The sequence below is a fragment of the Euprymna scolopes genome, chromosome 14 (assembly GCF_053919585.1).
Source record: "Euprymna scolopes isolate OS-2025 chromosome 14, ASM5391958v1, whole genome shotgun sequence".
Taxonomy (NCBI): Eukaryota; Metazoa; Mollusca; class Cephalopoda; order Sepiida; family Sepiolidae; genus Euprymna; species Euprymna scolopes.
In genome coordinates, this window is record NC_136495.1 from 7328591 (window position 1) to 7350173 (window position 21583).

The following is a 21583-nucleotide window of genomic DNA, read 5'->3' on the forward strand; positions in this document are numbered from 1 at the left end:
TGTAATTGACAAACTAAATATAGCTTTTCTTACAATTTTAACATGTCAGTTTTGAATATAGCAACCAAAAATAATAATCATAGAACATCAATAATAATGCTCACCGTGCATAACCGGTTCGATATACTCACGTTGCTTCGTCGTGGGGGCGTCTTATAACAGTTTTTTCCTGAAAATACAAAGTAAACATAAAAAAAAAAGAAGCTTACTATCATGTATCTTTCATTTATTTTTTAAAAATTATCCATCAAGATTCAATAAGAATTAAGCCTAAAAAATCGATACATTTTTGTTTTGGAACTTTTCACATAAATGATAATTCCTATTATTCAGACATTTGTTCACATTTTTTACGCTATTCTTATGTTTTCACCGATGTAAACTACGACCACATCGAATCTTTCGATAGCTCGGATACTATCACTTGTGTGAGCTATGTCTACAAGTGAAATGCAGTAGTCTCAATTAGACTGGTTGACCCTGATCATTGATCAATGATTGATTCTTCCGCTCAGCATCTTCTGTGTCATTGATTGGTTCTTTAGTTCTTCCGCAAAGGCACACCACTGTCATGCTGTTCCCCATGACATCACCAGAGCCCCGTTAGCCAGATCAGGTTCTACATCAGTCTGCCTGCCATGAGTGGCCCTACCAGATTACTGGAGACTATATTCTCATTCTGCCACAATTTAGGTCTGAAATGTGAGTCGCTCTTACTCGATGGACAGTCTAATGAAACAATCCTGGACTGTTGCCACCTCCGCACGAATTATGACATGGGGTTGGTATTTGTGAAGATAGATAAATGGAGAGAAACTACGACCTTCTCCAGGTGCATCTTGTTAAACTCAGGAATCTATACAGAATTTTGAACTGAAGCTTTGATTTATAGAGCTAGATTGTTCTCATTCTATCAGCCATAAAAAACCTAGTATAAAATTTAATGTAACATAGAAACCAATAATTACTAATAGTAATAAGTAGAAATACTAAGACAAGATTAGATTTAAAGCTGCTAAAACATGGAGACGTGACGCAATGGATAAAGGTGTTAAGCAGTATCAGTTCTAAGCGACAGTTTTCTGCAGTTTACTCCTCACTACAGGTGATACTAAGAATAAAACAAAAATTACTCAAGATTTCTACTAGGTCATGGCTCACAGAACAAGAAGAATCTACCAAATGAATTAAATAAAAAGTTCAATTTGAAATTGCATGAAAATCTGCAAGTTTAACAAGATGCACCAAAAGAAGGTTGAAAGTTACATGGTTAAAACGCTGTGAGAATAACATCCAAGATGAGAACAAGTTTGAAGAATACAAATAATAATCTATATTTCAGTAAAGGCTAACAAGAACCGTTTTTCTTTGAGAAAATCGTCTCTAAGAAAATATTTTTTCAGCTTTCATCTGAGGCGCAAAACATTAAAAATCTATATACTATTAAAACTACTCGTAACATTGTGGCTCCAAATAGTCATACATGCTGTGTGAGGATGCGCATAGCCAATGTCCGAAAAATGTGTCAAATCAAGATGAATTTCAAAACCTGTCTGGTCACACATGTATGCATGAAAAGAGGGCATGAAAAGAAAAAATTATTTTCTTAAATGACTCTAATCAGTTTCAACTAAAAAATTAAAAACTGAGTGCGTTTGTGTGTGTGTGTGGCATGTGAGACTCATCTAACTCTCCTAGACCTATCATGAATTGGTTGAAGTCTTAGTAATCATGGCAAAATCAAAATTTTCAGCTTTCAGAGAACTGTCAGAAGAAGGAAAAACAGTTTTTTTCTTACTTTTATTTACAGCGGACCATTATCTTTTTCTTAGTTGTTTCATGACATTTCGGCCAACTATTCCTCTAGCCTTCATCAGGTGGTAACCGCGACAGGATAGGAACTATGAATCTCCTGATTGCATTCACTGCAATTACTGCCTTCTGTAGTTGTTGTCGTCTCACCACGTTTTTGGCCAAGTAAATCTCTGGCCGACTTTGAGTAGGATTGAAGTAAGATAGCGGTTTCAATCCTACCCAAAGCCGGCCAGAGGCTTACTTGGCCAAAAACGTGGTGAGACGACAACAACTACAGAAGGCAGTAATTGCAGTGAATGCAGTCAGGAGATTCATAGTTCCTATCCCGTCGCAGTTACCACCTGACGAAGGCCAAAGGAATAGTTGGCCGAAACGTTGTGAAACAACTAAGAAAAAGATGAGGATAATGGTCCGCAATAAAATAAAAAATAATACTCATCTCAATAATGAATTCCAATGAAACAATATATATCATAGAGCGATATTAATATTGAGTACAATGATAAATAATTGTAAATTATGACTCAATAAAAGGAAAAACAAACAAAATCAACTTGAGTGTACGATCGTTTCGGAAACGATATTCAGTTTATTAAAATTGACAAAGGTTGTATCTTCGAATATAATCCCATCAGCAAAAAATTGGGGGTGGGGAAGAAGTTTAAGACACCAAAATAAAACTAGCATTTTTGTTGTAAGTAAGGTCGATAGTCCTTATTGAGCTCCATTAGAAAATGTGGTTTAAGTTCAGTCAGTATATCTTTGGGCATACTGCTGTATCTTGTCTCCGAATGGATGATTCATAATTTACAATTATTAATCTCTATCTTTCTCGCATATATATATATATATATATATATATATATAAAATAAAAATAAAAAGCTATAGCAAACATCTAAATGACTACTTTAAACACAGTTCCTGATTTCAAAAAAAGAAAAACTAAAAGGTAACTATCTTTATATATTTTTAAATCAAATTTATTATGTAAATTCAAAACATATATATTTTTTCTACTCATTTCTATCTCTAACCTATACTAATTTTCTTATAAATTTTAAATCCAAACCTTTTATTTCAATTTTTCAGATTCATCTGCCTTACTTTTAATGCTAGGTTTATTTTTGGTGTCTTTTAAATTCAATAGAAATCCTCCTAAATTTGCTGATGAGGAGACCGTGCTTACCAAAAAAACTATATATAATTGTTCTACGTGACTTCATGTATACCACAAATAAAAAGCATGGATTTCCGAAACGATCGTACAGATAATTGACTTTGTTGTTGTTCCTTCTTATGAAACTGATTTTTAATTTAATTAAAATTTGATTTTAAAATTAAAAAATTTTTTTTTAAATTTTAAAATTATAAATCACATTACTTAATATATATATATATATATATATATATATATATATATATATATATATATATATATATATATATATATATATATATATATAACGGCTAAATACAGACCAAAAAGCATAATGAATTTAAAAAATAAAAAATGAAAATAAAGGTTAGCTAACCAGGTTTCGTTCATCACTTAACCTGGATTTTTCTCTTATCTAAGAAGGATTTAATTATGTTAAGTATTCTACCAGTGATACCGTATGATCTAATCTTCCTGAGGAGACCCTCATGCCATACCCTGTCAAAAGCCTTGGATATATCTAGAGCTACCGCTCTGCCCTCTCCCGCTTTGTCCAGTGAATGGTATATGCGTTCAGAGATTACAGTGAGGATGTCTGCCGTGGAACGGGCTTGTCTAAATCCATATTGTTGATCGGTCAGAAGTTTAGCATCTGTAAGGTGCTGGACTAGAGCATGGTTAATTAAGGTCTCAAATATTTTGGCAAAAAGTGGGAGGAGGCTAATAGGGCGATAATTTAATGGGTCAGTTCTTTCGCCAGAATTTTTGAATACTGGTACCACAGAAGCAGTTTTCCAACAGCCCAGAAAGCAAGATTCATTAAGGCATTTGTTGTAGAGTTTGGAGAGAACTGGAACTACTTCGGCTGAGAACTTTTTTAATAGCACAGCTGGGATGAGGTCGGGTCCACATGCTTTTGAAGTGTCAAGGTTTTTTATGATAGCATGCACCTGAGCAGGGGTGATTATTACATCGTCAAGCGTGGCGTCTGTCCGCATAGGAAATTGAGGTAGGGGGTGGTTTAGAGGGTCCAGTGTGGAATTTGAGGCAAACCGACTGGCAAGCATGTTAGCCTTCGCAGTTGCTGAGCAAAGAACCTCGTGATTGGTTGTGGTTATGGAAAAACCCATATATATATATATATATATATATATATATATATAAAATTTATTTATACAAACATTAATGGCTACATATGTGCATACATGTTTCTGTAATCACCTGCGTTGGGGGACTACGTCTTCAGGCCAAGAATTACCGTTGAAAACTGATATTTCAATCAAAAAACATTTTCCTATTTCGTTTGTAAAGTTAGAATGTAACCTGGGTGGGAGTCATAAATCGGTGAGAGGACAAGTGAGGTCTTTGAAGATAATAAACATCTTTTTTTTCATTTCCCTTTCTCTCTATCCATCCCATCTTTTGGTTTTTATGGCATAAGGTACTTGAGAATTTAGTATTTTTGTCTTAGTCTGTAAATTAAAAACATTTCCTATGGTCACTGCGGGTTGGGCCGTGTAATATAACTATGCGTGTGGAGTTTGATAGAAAAAGAGAATTATGTAGTAAATGAATTCATGTCTATTTCTACTTTAGATGTATCATTTGGTGGCAGGGTACATATATATATATGCCTGTATTTTGTGTAAGTATGTATGTATAAGTGTATTTATGTATGCGTGTATGTTTGTATGTATATGTGTGTGTATGTATGTACGTGTATGTATATGGATGTATTTGTATATGTATGTATATATGTATATATATTTCTGTACTATTAAAATAGGCTGTCTCGTATATGATAGTTGTAGCAATGTATATTACAAGTATGTATGGGTGTCTGAATGTATTTGTATGTATGTTATATATGTATATATACACCCGTGTGGAATGTAGTGGCATGCTATTTCATATATAAAGGGGTTACCACGCTACTGAAGTAAAAAAAGCACCTTATTATTATTGAAAAAGGTCTTTGCATTTGTGCATGTATTGCTGTGTTTTCCTGCGTTGTGAGTGAACAGGTTTCTGTGTGTCCCTGCGCGTGTGTGTATGTGGGTGTATGCGGTGGTCTGTGTTGGTATATATATGTGTATGTCTTGTATACGTCTGTGGAGATGTGAAGACACGAGTAGATGGGGATGTTGTCTGCAACTGCGAATGGTCTGAATGTGTATGTACTGTGTGTATGCTGGTGCGTGTGTGTATATGTATGTGTATATGTATATATATGTATTTGTGCTTATATATATAAATGTGTGAACGTGTGTATGTATGTGTATGTATATGTGTGTGTATGTATATATATATATATATATATATATATATATATATATATATATATATGGGTTGATTTATGAGGACGTGTATCAAGTTGGGGTCCACGGGTTTTGGAGTTCCCAATTATACAGTCTTATTATTATTATTATTATTGATATTGGTGGTGTCATTAGTATTATCAATATTACAAGAATTATTATTACTAGGATGTTTAGTGGGATTAATATTAGTTTTGATATAATAACAGTCATGATCTATGGTACCCAAGTGTGTACATGGATGTCTGGATTTGAGATTCCATGTATGGATATTACTACGTATGTAGGTATGGATGTAAACATGTCATAACTGTATATAACCATTACATGTCTATGTATGTCTATATGTGTGTGTGTATATGCGCGGGTGTAGCAAGGTGTAGGCGTTTATAAGTATATTAATATATATATGTACATGTGGAGTTTAGATAACTTTCGAGATTTTATGTTTATTCTTATTTTCTTTGTTTATTTGTTTTTATTTTTTGTTTTTTTTATTTTTTTATTTATTTGTTTTATTTACCTTATTTTAATTTTATTCTTGCGTAGTTATAGTTATTGCCTAGTTTAAGTGCGTGTGTGTGAGTAAAATAAAACGAACAGCATATATTCGCTTCTAGATATCTGTATTAACGTGTTTGTGTGTGTGTTGTGTGTGTGTGTGCGTGTATGTGTGTGGATGGGTGTTGATTGAAAGACACCGGTCAGTACTCGGTGACCATAGGAAATGTTTTTAATTTACAGACTGTAAGACAAAAATATTAAATTCTCAAGTACCTTATGCCATAAAAACCAAAAGATGGGATGGATAGAGAGAAAGGGAAATGAAAAAGAAGATGTTTATTATCTTCAAAGACCTCACTTGTCCTCTCACCGATTTATAACTCCCACCCAGGTTACATTCTAACTTTACAAACAAAATAGGAAAACGTTTTTTGATTGAAATATCAGTTTTCGACGGTAATTCTTGGCCTGAAGACGTAGTCCCCCAACGCGGGTGATTACAGAAACATGTATGCACATATGTAGCCATTAATGTTTGTATAAATAAATTTAATATACCTGCTCTGTTCACTCATTGAGCACTCTTTGGTAGACACATGTTGTTTCATTGGATGTACTTCTAGGAAACTAAACTCTACTGGCTATATATATATATATATATATATATATATATATATATATATATATTTTATTACATTTCGCTTGAATTTCATTTTGCAATTCTCAGAAGAGAAGAGAAATAATTGTTTGAAGCAGCTGTTCTTGGGAGGCGGAACCCAGATGTATTCATATTCATTTCATCAAATATCTTGTTTGTTTGGAAGATTGTTTTGATAAAATTTTATCTTTTTATAAATCTACAATTCATTTGCTTGTCTGATTTATTAGCAATACCCATGGATGATAAAACACTTTGAATAATCACAGATTTCAAGGGGCTTCTGCTAAAATAATCATATTTTACAAACCAAAGTCTTTAAAATACCACCGTTTTGTTCGTAAATGAATATACTTTCAAATGAATTAATAAATAATAACATAAATTATATTTTTTTAAAACTTTAATCAAATAAAGCGATAAAAATGTGAACATCATAGAACGGCGCTTTTGGTAAGATTTTGTTGTAATGACCCCCCACCCCCACCCTCTCCATTTGGAAATGCTCATACAGCGATTTTATTAAGAATTTTTTTCATGAAATTTGGAAACTAACTAGAAGAAATGTCACGTTTAATAGTTTGGGGTGTCTGAAATACTTTTGACTATTCATTTTTGTTGTGTTAAAAAAAAAAAAAAGACTTCAACATGAGTAGTGAAAATTTTTTTTAAATTTTCTTCGGACACCCACTGTTAAATAAAACAACCTTTTTTATCCATTAAAAGAATAATTGTATGTTGTTTTCTCTTGTGTGTTTAAAAACATGATATCCAGAAAAAAATTGTTTTAAGTTTGAGTGTAGACTGTAGTATTAGTAACAGCATCATCATTATCATTAGAAGCAGCAGCGATAGCATGGCCGGCTGTAAACAGATGTTTTTTTTTGTTGTTGATTTTTATTTCAGATCAATTTTTTTTTAAACTGAAAATCTGATTATAAAAAAATTCTCTTACATGTTTCGTTAGAGCTATTTTGTTATCAACCATATATTTTAAAAATTTGATCAGTGGTCAAATTTTTTAAAAATATTGTGTTTTGCTTGGAACAACTGAAAATGTGCACTGAAATATGACTTTTTTTTTGGTTAACATGCATGAACGGTACAACCCCTCTATATTTTTTTTTTCAAGTTTTCATTTTTTTTTACAAAGTATTCAGTGGATCATTTTTGAATGGAAACTAAGCTAATAAAAAGAAAATGCAAAATCGATATTTAAATATTTGTAGGAGGTGCTCAATTTCTAATGAAGCTAAGAAATAAAAACGGTAGAAAAAGAATGAACTGTAATTAAAAATCAAAATCAAATTCATTCAAAATTTATAAACAATTTATCAGCTTTTGCAAATTTTTTTTTGATATTTAAATAGATAGGCAAAAAATATTTGATACTTTTCCAAACGTCACATTTTCTGTTAGTGACATCACTTGATTTAAATAACATTTATTTTTGTCTGTTTGGTGTAATTCTTAGAAAGAATCACAGCCGGTGTTAAACGCCCTCTTAACAAAAAAAAAAAAAAAAACTCCCTTAATTCTATCTCTAACCCTAGGTATGACTGACAAACCTCCTCATAAACCTTTTAACCCTAAAAATAATGCTAAGTCTCAGTGGCAAGCTCCTCATCAAACAAAATTTCTTGGTAAGCTACATATAAGTATTAAAAAAAAAAAAAAAAAGAGAGATTTCCTTAAAGGAAAGCGCACATGATTTATCTCCATAAAAAAATAAATTGGTCAACTGTCCTATAATACTAGCATGGTTTCAAAATGGTGAATTATTTTACATTAAATTTATGTGAAACCAACTTACATTCTAAATTCTAAAATTGTTTTTGTTTTGTTTCTATCAAGGATGTTCACTTATAATTTCCCTTAGCCCTATCATTAACCCAAAGTCAGAGTGGCAACCTCCCCACCTTCTTATACTTCCACAAAGACCTTCTTAAAACTACAAATAATCGCCTTTTAGAAAAAAGATTTTTTTTTAAATGCCCAGAATTTATCTACCATAGAAAAAAAAAATAAAAATAAAAAATCAGTTAACTGCCCTAAAATGCTGGAAAGGCTCAAAATTTACATTAAATTTTAAAATAATTTTAGTTTATCTTTCATTAAAGTTTTTCAAGGTGTTCACACATAATCTATAATATAAATCTCACCTGCATGTTTAAATGTATGTATGTTTGGATGTCTGCCTAAAACTTTTGACAGAGGTGGTATCGTTTTGAAGCTCGACCTTTTGAACAACAAATATTGAAAAATTGGCTGAAAAGCATTAATTCCTTCACCCTAAACTGGGCACTTTTCTACAAGAAGTTGCTTTTTTCACAAATATTTTCGAAAATCATCCCTTCTTTTCGGTTGACCAGCCTTAATTTAAACCTTTCCCACTTCTGGTTTGGCGATGGATGCAACGGCAAAAACGTCACATTTTTTTTCACATTCTTTTCCTCCTTTGTGGTACGGGTTCAAGCCTGCCTGCCTACTACCACTTTTTTTTTTTAAAGCTTAACACACACCTCCAAACACCTGGGCACCCAGACTAGTTGTCTATAAAGGTAGAATCACATATTTTGGAGAGTTGGTCAGATAGGAAGTGGTAACGGAAGCTATTAATCTAAAATACCAAAAACATATTGCAATAAAAACATTTTTAAACAGTCCTAGATTTAGATTTCAGTTTTTTGTACATAAAATGTATTACAACTCAACTTTTAAGTTCTCTAACTTCGTTTCTGTTAATAGATTCATGGCATTCAAAAGGAATTGTAGCATATTTATGTGCATTTACTGCAGATTATTTGAAAACCATTAATTTCTGGAGATTTTCAGTAGCATATTCTGATTCCTTGCACAAAAATACAATTATATGGAAAAGTTTATTGTTAAATCTTCTGTTTTAACGAAAGATATGTCATTTTTACTGAAAAGGTAGTGTAAAAAAATTGACAAAACGCATATGGTCTGAAAGAGGGAAAAATATCCAAATAATGCAGGGCACAAAAATAGTCATAACTTCCTTAATTTAATTGGATTTTAAAGTTTAAAAAGATTCCTTCTTAGCTTATCAAGCTCTTTTTATGTATGCAATTATTGAAATATGTTAAATCATTTCAATTGTTTTCATGTGTATTGCTAGATTTATAGTATTTCTTTCCAGGCTACTATATTTCATGTGTATTGCTAGATTTATAGTATTTCTTTCCAGGCTACTATATTTCATGTGTATTGCTAGATTTATAGTTTTTCTTTCCAGGCTACTATATTTCATGTGTATTGCTAGATTTATAGTATTTCTTTCCAGGCTACTATATTTCATGTGTATTGCTAGATTTATAGTATTTCTTTCCAGGCTACTATATTTCATGTGTATTGCTAGATTTATAGTATTTCTTTCCAGGCTACTATATTTCATGTGTATTGCTAGATTTATAGTTTTTCTTTCCAGGCTACTATATTTCATGTGTATTGCTAGATTTATAGTATTTCTTTCCAGGCTACTATATTTCATGTGTATTGCTAGATTTATAGTATTTCTTTCCAGGCTACTATATTTCATGTGTATTGCTAGATTTATAGTATTTCTTTCCAGGCTACTATATTTCATGTGTATTGCTAGATTTATAGTTTTTCTTTCCAGGCTACTATATTTCATGTGTATTGCTAGATTTATAGTATTTCTTTCCAGGCTACTATATTTCATGTGTATTGCTAGATTTATAGTATTTCTTTCCAGGCTACTATATTTCATGTGTATTGCTAGATTTATAGTATTTCTTTCCAGGCTACTATATTTCATGTGTATTGCTAGATTTATAGTTTTTCTTTCCAGGCTACTATATTTCATGTGTATTGCTAGATTTATAGTATTTCTTTCCAGGCTACTATATTTCATGTGTATTGCTAGATTTATAGTATTTCTTTCCAGGCTACTATATTTCATGTGTATTGCTAGATTTATAGTATTTCTTTCCAGGCTACTATATTTCATGTGTATTGCTAGATTTATAGTTTTTCTTTCCAGGCTACTATATTTCATGTGTATTGCTAGATTTATAGTATTTCTTTCCAGGCTACTATATTTCATGTGTATTGCTAGATTTATAGTATTTCTTTCCAGGCTACTATATTTCATGTGTATTGCTAGATTTATAGTATTTCTTTCCAGGCTACTATATTTCATGTGTATTGCTAGATTTATAGTTTTTCTTTCCAGGCTACTATATTTCATGTGTATTGCTAGATTTATAGTATTTCTTTCCAGGCTACTATATTTCATGTGTATTGCTAGATTTATAGTATTTCTTTCCAGGCTACTATATTTCATGTGTATTGCTAGATTTATAGTTTTTCTTTCCAGGCTACTATATTTCATGTGTATTGCTAGATTTATAGTATTTCTTTCCAGGCTACTATATTTCATGTGTATTGCTAGATTTATAGTATTTCTTTCTAGGCTACTATATTTCATGTGTATTGCTAGATTCATAGTTTTTCTTTCCAGGCTACTATATTTCATGTGTATTGCTAGATTTATAGTTTTTCTTTCCAGGTTACTATATTTCATGTGTATTGCAAGATTTATAGTTTTTCTTTCCAGGCTACTATATTTCATGTGTATTGCTAGATTTATAGTTTTTCTTTCCAGGTTACTATATTACATGTGTATTGCTAGATTTATAGTTTTTCTTTCCAGGCTACTCCAAATGAAGTTACTATTTTTGTGGTGAAAGATTGATTTTTAATGATGTTTTTCAAATTTGCTGTGTGTGGTAGTGTGTATATCTCTGTGCATATAAAGATAATCCCATCTTTAAAAAAAAGGAGTCAGTTGTCAAGATGTTTGGCTTAATATATTGTTTTAAGTTGTGTTTCACAAAAACAATTAATGTTAAAAACTTTCCTGAATGAAACTTTTGTCCTAATATCAAATCATGTTTTCATCTGTTTTTACATGATCCAAATCTGATTTATTTATTTGGTATTAAAAGAAATATCTAGTTTTAGTTTACTGTGCTATGAACCCTTCTACAAAGATTCACTGTGTTAGCTGTTAAAATAAATTGTGTAATAGAGTGAAATTTGAGCTTTTACATTCTATGGTTAATTGTATTGGCAAAATCTTAAAAGATTTGTGGTAACAGGGTCAGTTGGTGCTGGAAGGCCAAGGGAAACATGGGAGAAATTATAAGGATGTATTTGGGAGAAAGGATAAATAAAGACCTGGACAGAGATAGGAAGAGAATTTCTAAAAGTTATCCAACCCATGCCAACATGTAAAATGGATATCAAACAGAATATGAGGATCCATACATTTGATAAATTTTTTTGTTTTCTTTTTACTCTCGTTCACCCTCCAACAAGGCATATTGCTACTTGGACGTAAGGGCTACTATTTGGGGCCATGCCTCGGAAAGATAAGATGTTACATTTAAACTTCTGCATATCAGGCAAATATATAGCAAGAAAGGAATTCCAAAGTCTAGCTGTTCGAGAGAAGAAACTATTAGAGTAGAAAGCTTTCTGGCATTTAGGGACCTTAACAGTGAAGGAGTGAGATTTTGTTGCTAAGTGGGTTTGTTGGGGATACGTATATCGAGGGGGCACAAGTTGTTGATACTTGTAATTTTAATAGTTTTTAATTGCAGAAATGTTTTCAATTTGCTTTATCAGACAATATGAAATGTTTTAGATTTTCCTTGATCAAACTTGAAAGAAAAGACAAATACGATCGATCACAGTATGGCTTGCCATCGTGTGCAACAATGACAGTTGTGCGTTCATTGTTGAGGAGTCGTCAAAACTATGATACTGACCTTCTCGTAAGCTGACAAGTGCTTTTGCTGAAGAACCTAAAGAAAACAACAAAAAAAAGTTGTTTTTAAGTTAAAATATTTAATCAACATTTTTATTATGTAAATACTGACTTATTAAAAAATTTGATATGTAATCATAAAACATCAACTATTTTGGTTAAGTCTGCTATAAAAAAAGACAACATTGGCACAAATCCAGACATTCCAAAAAGGTAGTACATCCTTGGTTAATCATCTAGTTTCCAGAAACAAGATTTGAACGAGGAAAATGGAAAGCATAACTTTTTTTTTTTAAATTAACATTTTCAAAATAATTCTTTTTGATAGTAGCATACATTTTTATAAATACTAGTGAGACTCATATCCCAGAGTTGCCTAGAAAAATTAAGGAAACTAAGAATCGTATTCTCCAGAAATGAATTAACTGAAAAGTACAGGAAAGACTCTTTTCTAACCCCTTTTAAAGCACTTAACTATGCTAGAGCATATTTGTTGATAGAACTAGTAATAGTAAAATGAATACAATTATTGAATAATAAAATCACAGAACTAAATAACTAGAGTTTGTTTTGCAAAGCAATATGCAAATTAGTTAACTTTTGGCCATTGTATAACATTGTAGTTATAAACAAAGGAAATAAATAAAAATCCAGGTTGGCTTCTTTTTTCTTTTTTTAGCAAAAGTTTTTATTACCATTAAGCCCCCGCCTCAACACCACTTAAAGTTTCTTGCTGCCACATGTCCATCTAGCATGACTGCATTTCTCTTTCTTCCGACAGCATGCTAACCCATTCTCATCCTCGACTTTACATGTCTATTTTCTTCAACCTGCACTTTGCTTCTCTGACCACGTGGTGCATTTTTTCTCCCTTTTTTCCTTTTTCTTCTCGTTCACATTTCCTAATTTGCATATGCACTCTTTTGGGCTACTGCTGCTGCTAATCTCTTCGCAAGCCATCCATCCTTGGCTGCTACTGATATTTTCCAACGTGCTCATATGCACTATGTTATAGTTGTTTATACCGATATAACCGAGTAAATTAGAAAACTGCATTTCTTCCATCATGAATAGGAAGGTGCCTTTTAATCTCACTGCCAGTGTGGCAAACAGTTCAACTTTATAAACATACAGATGATGAAATCATTTTGTACAATACTCAGGATACATCACTACGACACATCAAAAGCTCATCTAGACATGTACATGTGTCAGGTGTATTTTTGGCGCACGTGAGTTTTAAAGGATGCAGTGTCTAAGCATCGAACAACTGATACAGGCGGTTTGATTTCTGTGTATGTTAGACACATTCAGATTAACGAATACCTGTGATCAACTATGAGGAACTAATGCACACCAGAAAATCTTGAGGCTCAGTCTTTGTTAGCTATACGTAGAAGTCTGACTTGCCAAATAAACAAAGCAGGAAAACAATTTTCATAAATACTAAATTCTGATTGGTTAATTTTGACAAAATATTATTTTTTATTAACTATCAAACCCAGATTTCAACCAATCTGAAAGAATTGCTCTAAGAGCTGAGCACCTGTTAATCACTGGCTACATAAGCATGAACCCAAGCAAATCAAAGTGAAACTAAACCTGCACCATGAATCCTTGACAATCGTTTCAATAGCAACACGGTGTAAACTAATTATAACCAGACTTCTTGGTCACTAGGTTAAATGTTTGCGGCAGAAGACTTGCACAATCTCAACTACACATGTGGAGGCACATACAAATTAAACAAACTGAGCATGCAGGGTCCCCCTTCACAAGTGAAAAAATTACTTTAAACATGACTAATGTTTATGCAAAATTTCAAAGAAATCCAAGGCATGGTTATTGGGAAAAATACGAACAAATGAACAGACAAATGATTTGAGGGACAATTTTACTCCTTTAATGCCCCTCCCTAACCCTGGGGGTGGGAGGTGGGATAACCAGAGTTATCCTGAAAAGTCGGTTCAAGCAAAAATTTACTTTCACCACGATTAATGTTTATGCAAAAATTAAGTAGTGGTTATTGAGAAAAGTGCGAACAAACAAACAGGAGTAAATTACTCCAATCCCTCGTTTGTCGGGGAACCAACAATAGGCAAGCATACATACACACACTGCCAAGTTAGTTGACATTGTCACATGCAATCTCATATGAAAACAGATGAAATAAACGTCAGCTCAGCTGCTTACAGACAAAACAAACTTTTTTTTCATTTAGAATATTCAGAGATGCTTTGAACTTGTTTTAGCATTCAACCTGGAGTGGTTGGTCTGGTTTTATCCATAGAATATGCTGCATCTCAAACAAATACCAACAAAGCACGATGGTCCACTACAACAAGATACAAGCATTAGTGTTACGTTTGTATGTGCGTATATACAGGGTGAACCCCCACACACACACACACACACAAAAAAAAAAAGGGCCCCAATTTTAATTAGGCTCCGTTTCTTCGTGTTTTGTCCGAATGAAATGAAACTTTGGTCATAGCTAGTTTATTATATTCAAAACATCACATCAAAACACTAGGGTCTTTGGCCTTTTTTTCTCCGTTCTACAGCATATCTTCTAGATGGCCTCCATTTAGCTTTTGTTTTTTTTGGAGTCACCCTGTATATATATATATATGTATATATTGCTATGTGCAAGAAAATGTCTAAGGGAAGACACAACATATATTGATAAAAAACTAAAAAAAAAAAAAAAAAAAGGGTTAAAAAGAAAATAAAAGAATTTATTGAAGAGATAAACTGAAAAATATTTACAAGAAAAGGGTGTAAGGGAGATAAATCCGGTTTTAGATTAATCTAACTTTTACACGGTGTAAAAAAAATAAGGTTTCAGAAATGATAATATATTACTTTGGTCAGAATATAAGATCAGAAAATCAATATTTACCAAGAGTCCAGTACTTAGTGAGGGTGTTTGTAATTGGCTTGTTTCAAGAATTCCTTACAACCGGATTTTATCCCAGGAAAAATAGGCTGGACAGTTGTAAGATTGCCCCAAAATAGCGTTCCTACTCAGAGCTGATTTAATAACTGAAGTTTTGACACTATTACCGTCTATTTAGTTATTGCGGATGGAACTTTCTAGAGCCCTCGAAAAAAAAAAAAAATTCTGTTCTATTTTTAGAACTCTTCAGAAACTTAAATTTTTTTTAAAATTTATTTCCTAATTGTAATGTAATGTGTTTTTAGTAGTAAAAGTTTTATATTATTATATATTATAATATTCTTTTTACATTATTATTTATTATAATATTCATTTTATATTATTAGATATTATAATATTCATTTTATATTATTTATACATTGACATTAATACAGAGAGAAAATTTCAGGTTTGTATTACAATCCACAGAGCAACAAAAAAGTTGTCAAAAAACAAATATATAACAAATAAATGTTTTCAAAGGCAAGATAAGTTACTTTTCTACCTAAGTGGATAAATTTTTAATGTTTTTATTTAATGTAAAATGTTTATTCAGTTAAAAAAAAATAATAATATTGAACACTACCAAAAAACAAGAAAAAACGGTTGCGATGTCTTTGAAATCTCGACAATGATTTACAAAAAAAAAAAATAAAACAAAATTGTTGTAGAACCCAATACTTGTTACTGTGACATTTACTGGATCAGTTTCTACCACCATTTTTGTTTAATTTCTTATTTTGAAGTGATTATCAAGACTTCAAAGATGTAAAAAGACATTGTGACCATTTTTTCTTGTTCTCCGGTAGTTTTCAATGTTCCTTGTTTTTTTTAAACCAAATAAACATTTTGGATAGAACACAAAAAACTTATCCATTTATCCAATTAAGTCGAAAAGTAAATCACCTTAACTTTGATAACATTTATCTATATATCTATAAAAGTAAACGTGTGTGTGTTTGTGTGTACATTTCCCTACGCAATAACTCTGTCAATTTTAAACCTACAGACTCGAAATTTGATATGCAGGGTACTGAGATTTGGGAAAATCTTTGTGATCGGTTTTCGGCCAAAAATTTGGCTGTTATGGTGTCAAAGTTCAACAATTTCACCTTTGAGAACTCTACCAAACTCCTCCGACAATTTTGGGTCTAAACACTTGAAATTTTAGATATAGATTTCTTGGACATGGATCTAACTTAATAACTTGATTTGAGCCCAAAACAATAAATGTTAAGTGGTCAAAGTTAAAAATATTGACCGCTTTCTTTTTTTGCTCAACATACAACTCCAAACACCCGGGCAACGCCGGGCACCCATGCTAGTTTGTTATATAGTTATTTTTTGACAACTTTTTTATACCATTGTGGATTGTAATACAAACCCGAAATTTCGATCTGTGTTTGACTTGATTGCCTTTTCCCTTCATCATCATCTCGTGATAATGTCACTGATTATTCTCTTGCACACCATCATGTTCTATCCTCCATCACACATCGTAGGTCATCATAGATGCATTTGATGTAGATTCTGTGGTGTCTCCCGACTGAACCACAAAAGAACATCACTGATGATTCCATCCTTAGCCCCCAGCAGTGTCCAGCAAACCTGGTTATCTCTCTGGTCAGGATTCAAATCCAAGGAAATGTTCACAGAGTTGTTCTTGTAAGATGCTTGTTAAAAGCAGCTCTTAGCATTCTGGTGTACACGCCATCAATTTTATTCTCCAATTTTTTTTAGTAAAAATTCAGGTGTTACTTCTATATACATCGAAACAAAAGTGGCTTTAAGTCTTTTGAGTTAGAGCAGAAATAAAATGACATTTTTGTTAGAGCCATCTGGACCTTCGATAATCACCCAAAAATCGAAAATTAAATCATATACTGGTAGAAACCCATCCAATAAATATCACCAATCATGTGAAAATGAATTGTTCTACAAGTATTTTGTTTCATTTTCAATTTCGGAATGATAATTGAGCCAGAACAAAACGGCAATTTTTTTTTTTTTTTTTTTTTTTTTTTAGTTCCAAAAAGGATGTTCAAATTTTTTGTGTAAAATCACCAACATTTTATGCACTATCAGCCATGTCATCATTTGCATAATTGTGTATACTTTTTACGAAAACCGCTAACTGCTTTAATTGAATCAGGGAGGCAGCGTTTTTTTTTTTTTTATATTGTTTATGTTAATTTTATTAATTAGAGTCCTTCATACATTTTTTTTTAAAATAGGCGCAAAAATCAAGTTTACCCCTCCTAGAAATAAACACCTTTTAACAATAAAAATAATTTCAAGTTATAGTTCAATTTATTTTATAATTGCCAATAGTCATTTTTTTTATATTATGTGAAAATATTTTTTAAAAATTGGAAAACCTTACTCAAAAATCTATTTTAAAACTTCATATCGCAGAATATTGGAATTTTATTTGTTTTGTTTTTTTAAATTAATTACTTTTTGGAATTGTTTTTATGTTATAATTTAATTAATTGTAAATATATTATTGAGAAAAAAACGATTTTCTTTAAACATGATAATATTGATTATATATCCATTTTTTTTATTTCCAACTTCAAGGTAAGTAAATTTTTATAATGGTTATATATATATTATTATTTTTTTAATTATTGAAACACTTCAGCTTTATAAAATGTTGTCATTTTTATGGGCCTAAATTTATTGTTTAGTTTTCACAACATTAAATATGGAGGGGAGGGGTATAACACAAAAAATCTTTTTTCCTCATATTTAACAAAACTTACCTTTAATATGCAAGTAAAATTAAAAATGGATAGGTATCGAAAGTTTTATGAAAATCTGCCCATTAGTTGATTTTTTTAAACATGGGTATGTTTACGGCTTCAAAATGATCACATAGGAACGTTGTTTTAAAGCGTCAATAATGTAATTTGTCTCGCATTTACATTATTTTCGTATGATGTGAAAAAATTTGGTATTTTTTTTACAACCTGCCCCAACCTAGCGTAAACACCCCCAACTTCCCCATGTTAAGAACGGCTTTCGGAATAAACACCCCCAACCTCGAAAGCCGTTCTTAACATGGGGAGGTTGGGGGGGGGAGTTATTTATACTACGCTGGGGCAGGTCGTAAAAAATACAAAAATTTTTTTTAAAAAAATATTAGTTTATTTGATCCTTCTTGTTTTAAATGATACAAAAGTTAGGATGATAATAAATTACGGTTACATAGTAAATCTGTGGCGCGCGTTGGAGGTACCTATAGTTCTAACTCAAACTTTACTTTTAATTTTAAAGTAAATAAACGCTTTAAAATCAGTTTTAAAAAAACATTCACGTAGGTTAGAAGAATAACTTATCTTGACTTTAATATTTATTGCATTTTTTTTTTCACTTTTTTTTCTTTTGTTGGCTATTTTAAAAATGTCCCCTTTTTTAATGATAAAAATAAATATACAAAAATCTTTTAGTATTTGCGTTTATTTAAAAAAATAATATAGAGAAATAGTTCGAAATATAAGCCTTATTTATTTGCCTCCCGACAAGGGTAGTAAGATAAAAAAGGGAAAATCCAGCTCCACAAAAGGGGAACTCTGAGGACAAAAATAAAAACTGCCTCAAAGTTATTTAAGGTGTGAAAGCACAGACAAAATCTTGCTTGATGATAAATATATTTTATAAAACGATTGTATCAGCTGTTATGATTCTTTTCACAAAAATAATGCCATTGCACGAAATATATTCGGAATTTAGAAATTCAACTTTTAGAAAGAAATCGTGAAAATACATTTAAATAATGAAAACTAAACGTTATGGAAACTTTCGTAAACAAAAATCATAAAACTATGAAAACAATGTTTATCAATGAACAAAAAATATTTTTTTTAAAAAGGGTGTGGGATATTTTATATTGTTTTGTTCTCAACAAAAATGATTTACAAAACGAATTATTATTTCACCCGTTTTGTTTACAAAATGCTCATTATCGAATCAAAATAATGAAAAAAAAGAAAAAAAAAAAAAAAGAATCCGTAAACAATAAAAATCGATGACTAGTAACTTTTTAAACGAAATTATTTGTATAAAAGAAAAGGTTATTAAAAAGATTTAAAAATAAATCTTTGGCTAAACGATAAAAAAGTGTAAAAAAAAAAAAATAAATAAAATAAAAAGGTTAAAAAGGGGGCGCTTATGCACTTATGTTACCGTGCTATTTTTAAAAATAGTATTTTCAATTTTTACGATATTTTTAGGTGAAAGTACAGAATAATTACAACCCCCCCATGTTAATTTACTCTTCTACCTACCTACGTTTTTAGTGGTTTGACTCACTATAAAACGTTTACATCGGTTCGAAAAAGAAACCCATTCTTAACATAGGGAGGTTTTTTTTGTGTGTGTGTGTTTTTTGTTTAATTTTTGCAAACAATTTAACAAAAGATACCATAAAAATTGAACTTGAAAATCCTATCTAAAAAAAAATATATATATTATAGCACGATTCATAAGTACCTTGATTTTGTTATGGGAATATTTTAATCGGTGCTCACTGCTAGTGTACTGTCAGTACACTAGCACCGATTAAAATATTACTTTAAATAAGTAAAACTTACGATTTAAAAAATATCGCGGATCACACTGTACTGATCCGCGATATTTTTTTAAATCGTATTTCCACGTTTAAAGTTTTGTTTTTTTATTCAATCAGTACAGCTGAGAATAGGTACAAAACACCCTCCCCATGTTAAGAATGGCTTTTTAAATAATAACGTTATTATTTCAGCACGGATCAATAAGTGCACTAATACCTCTTAATCTTTATTTATATAAATTGCTTGAGTACCTTATCTTAAATCATATAAATTGCTTCTAAAATATTTTATTTTTTCATTGAGGATTTTGCTAAGACAGTTTCAATCACTTTCGGTACTTATGCACTTAATGTTACCGTGTTGAAATAACGTTATTATTTAGAAAGCCATTCTTAACATAGGGAGGTGAGGGGATTTTGTAACTATGTACTTTAACCTCACAATTTAATAAACAAAAAATATCGAAAATTTTAATTTAACTTGAAAAAAAAAAAAAAAGATAGCACGGTAACTTCTCTGCATAAGCACCGGTGAAAATACAGAATAGTTACAAAACATCTTCCCATTCCTATGTTAAGAATGGCTTTCTAAATAAAATTATTGTTTCAGCACGGTACAATTAATGCATAAGTATCTTTTTTCATTATTTCAATGAATTTTGGATTAATAAATTTAAAAAAAAAATGTAAGTTACATAGAGACGAGAAATACAAATGAGAAAATATTTTGAAATTTGGAGAAGTCGATTTATTTTCCATTATTTTCGTATAAAACAAAAAAGGTTTTTATGAAGTAAATAATTTTATTTTAAAATGTTTAATTGCAAACTTTAAAAAATGAATGCACTAAAAATATTTTTTAAAAAAATGGAACGAGTATAAAAACATATGCTTTTTTTCCTTTAAAATACTTTCAACATTTTTTTTTTTTAATATATAAAAAAAAAAGGTTTCATTATAAAATTCCAAATGGATTTTTTTAAATTAAAGACAAAAGATGAACTAATTTTTCATTAGAAATTTTGTAGTTTTAATTTTTTAGGATTTTTTTTTTTTTAGTTGCGATAGAAAAAATGTCAACAAACTAACATTATTTTCGGACGAATCAAAAATGAAAAAATATACACTATCGAAATAAAATAAATTGAAACATAACAAAAAGATAAATTAAAGATTTTACAAAAAGAAACTCAAATGAAAACCTAAGTTAAAATAAAAACAATTTTTCTAAGAAATAAAAATAGGACCAGAAAAAAAAATGGGTTCCACCAGGCGAATCTAACGAGATTACGGGTTGTTGTTGTTGTTTGGGGATCGAATTGTTTTATGTAGAAAGTAGTAGAAACCTTGCAAAACAAACAAAACTAGTTTCATATAGATTCTCAAAAGTGTTAAATATGCAGCTAATGATTTAAATTAAACAGATGTACAACTCATAAAAAAAAAAAAGAGAAGTAAACCTCACTTTCGAGAGACTCCTCCGCCATTTTGATCGCGCCTCTTTTTAAAACTTTGACGACGTCACTTTTGGTCTCGGCGAAATGCTGCTTTCTGATTGGTCAATTTCTCGGCAGTGGCGAAAGCGCTCCAAAAACTCATTTCGCAAAAAAACAAAAAAAAAAATGTGTGTACGTTAAAACTCCATAATAAAAAATAATTATATGTTTATATACTATAATATCGTCACAATAAGAAATCCCAAGCAGGGATCTTTTTTCGTTACATTCACCCCAAACAAGGTACATTGCCACTTAGGCGTAAGGGCTACTTACTATTTGGGACCATGTTTACGGAAGAACAAG

At 30.9% G+C, this 21583-nt stretch overlaps 1 protein-coding gene across 2 annotated transcripts in view; it reads right to left on the bottom strand.

Moving 5' to 3' along the window:
* LOC145292861 (protein lin-9 homolog) overlaps nucleotides 1-21354 on the bottom strand; it is a 77812-nt gene extending 56458 nt beyond the window's left edge. Inside the window, exons 1-3 of one of the 2 annotated variants that reach the window (XM_080138966.1) lie at nucleotides 21247-21354; nucleotides 12272-12307; nucleotides 132-169 (exon numbers count right to left, since the gene is read on the bottom strand). In XM_080138966.1, coding sequence (XP_079995092.1) covers nucleotides 132-169; nucleotides 12272-12307; nucleotides 21247-21268 — 96 coding nt within the window. In that variant the 5' untranslated portion in view covers nucleotides 21269-21354. Of the gene's footprint in view, nucleotides 1-104; nucleotides 170-12271; nucleotides 12308-21246 lie in introns of both variants that reach the window. The other variant, XM_080138965.1, reaches the window with a different exon arrangement.
* Nucleotides 21355-21583: the final 229 nt, after the last annotated feature.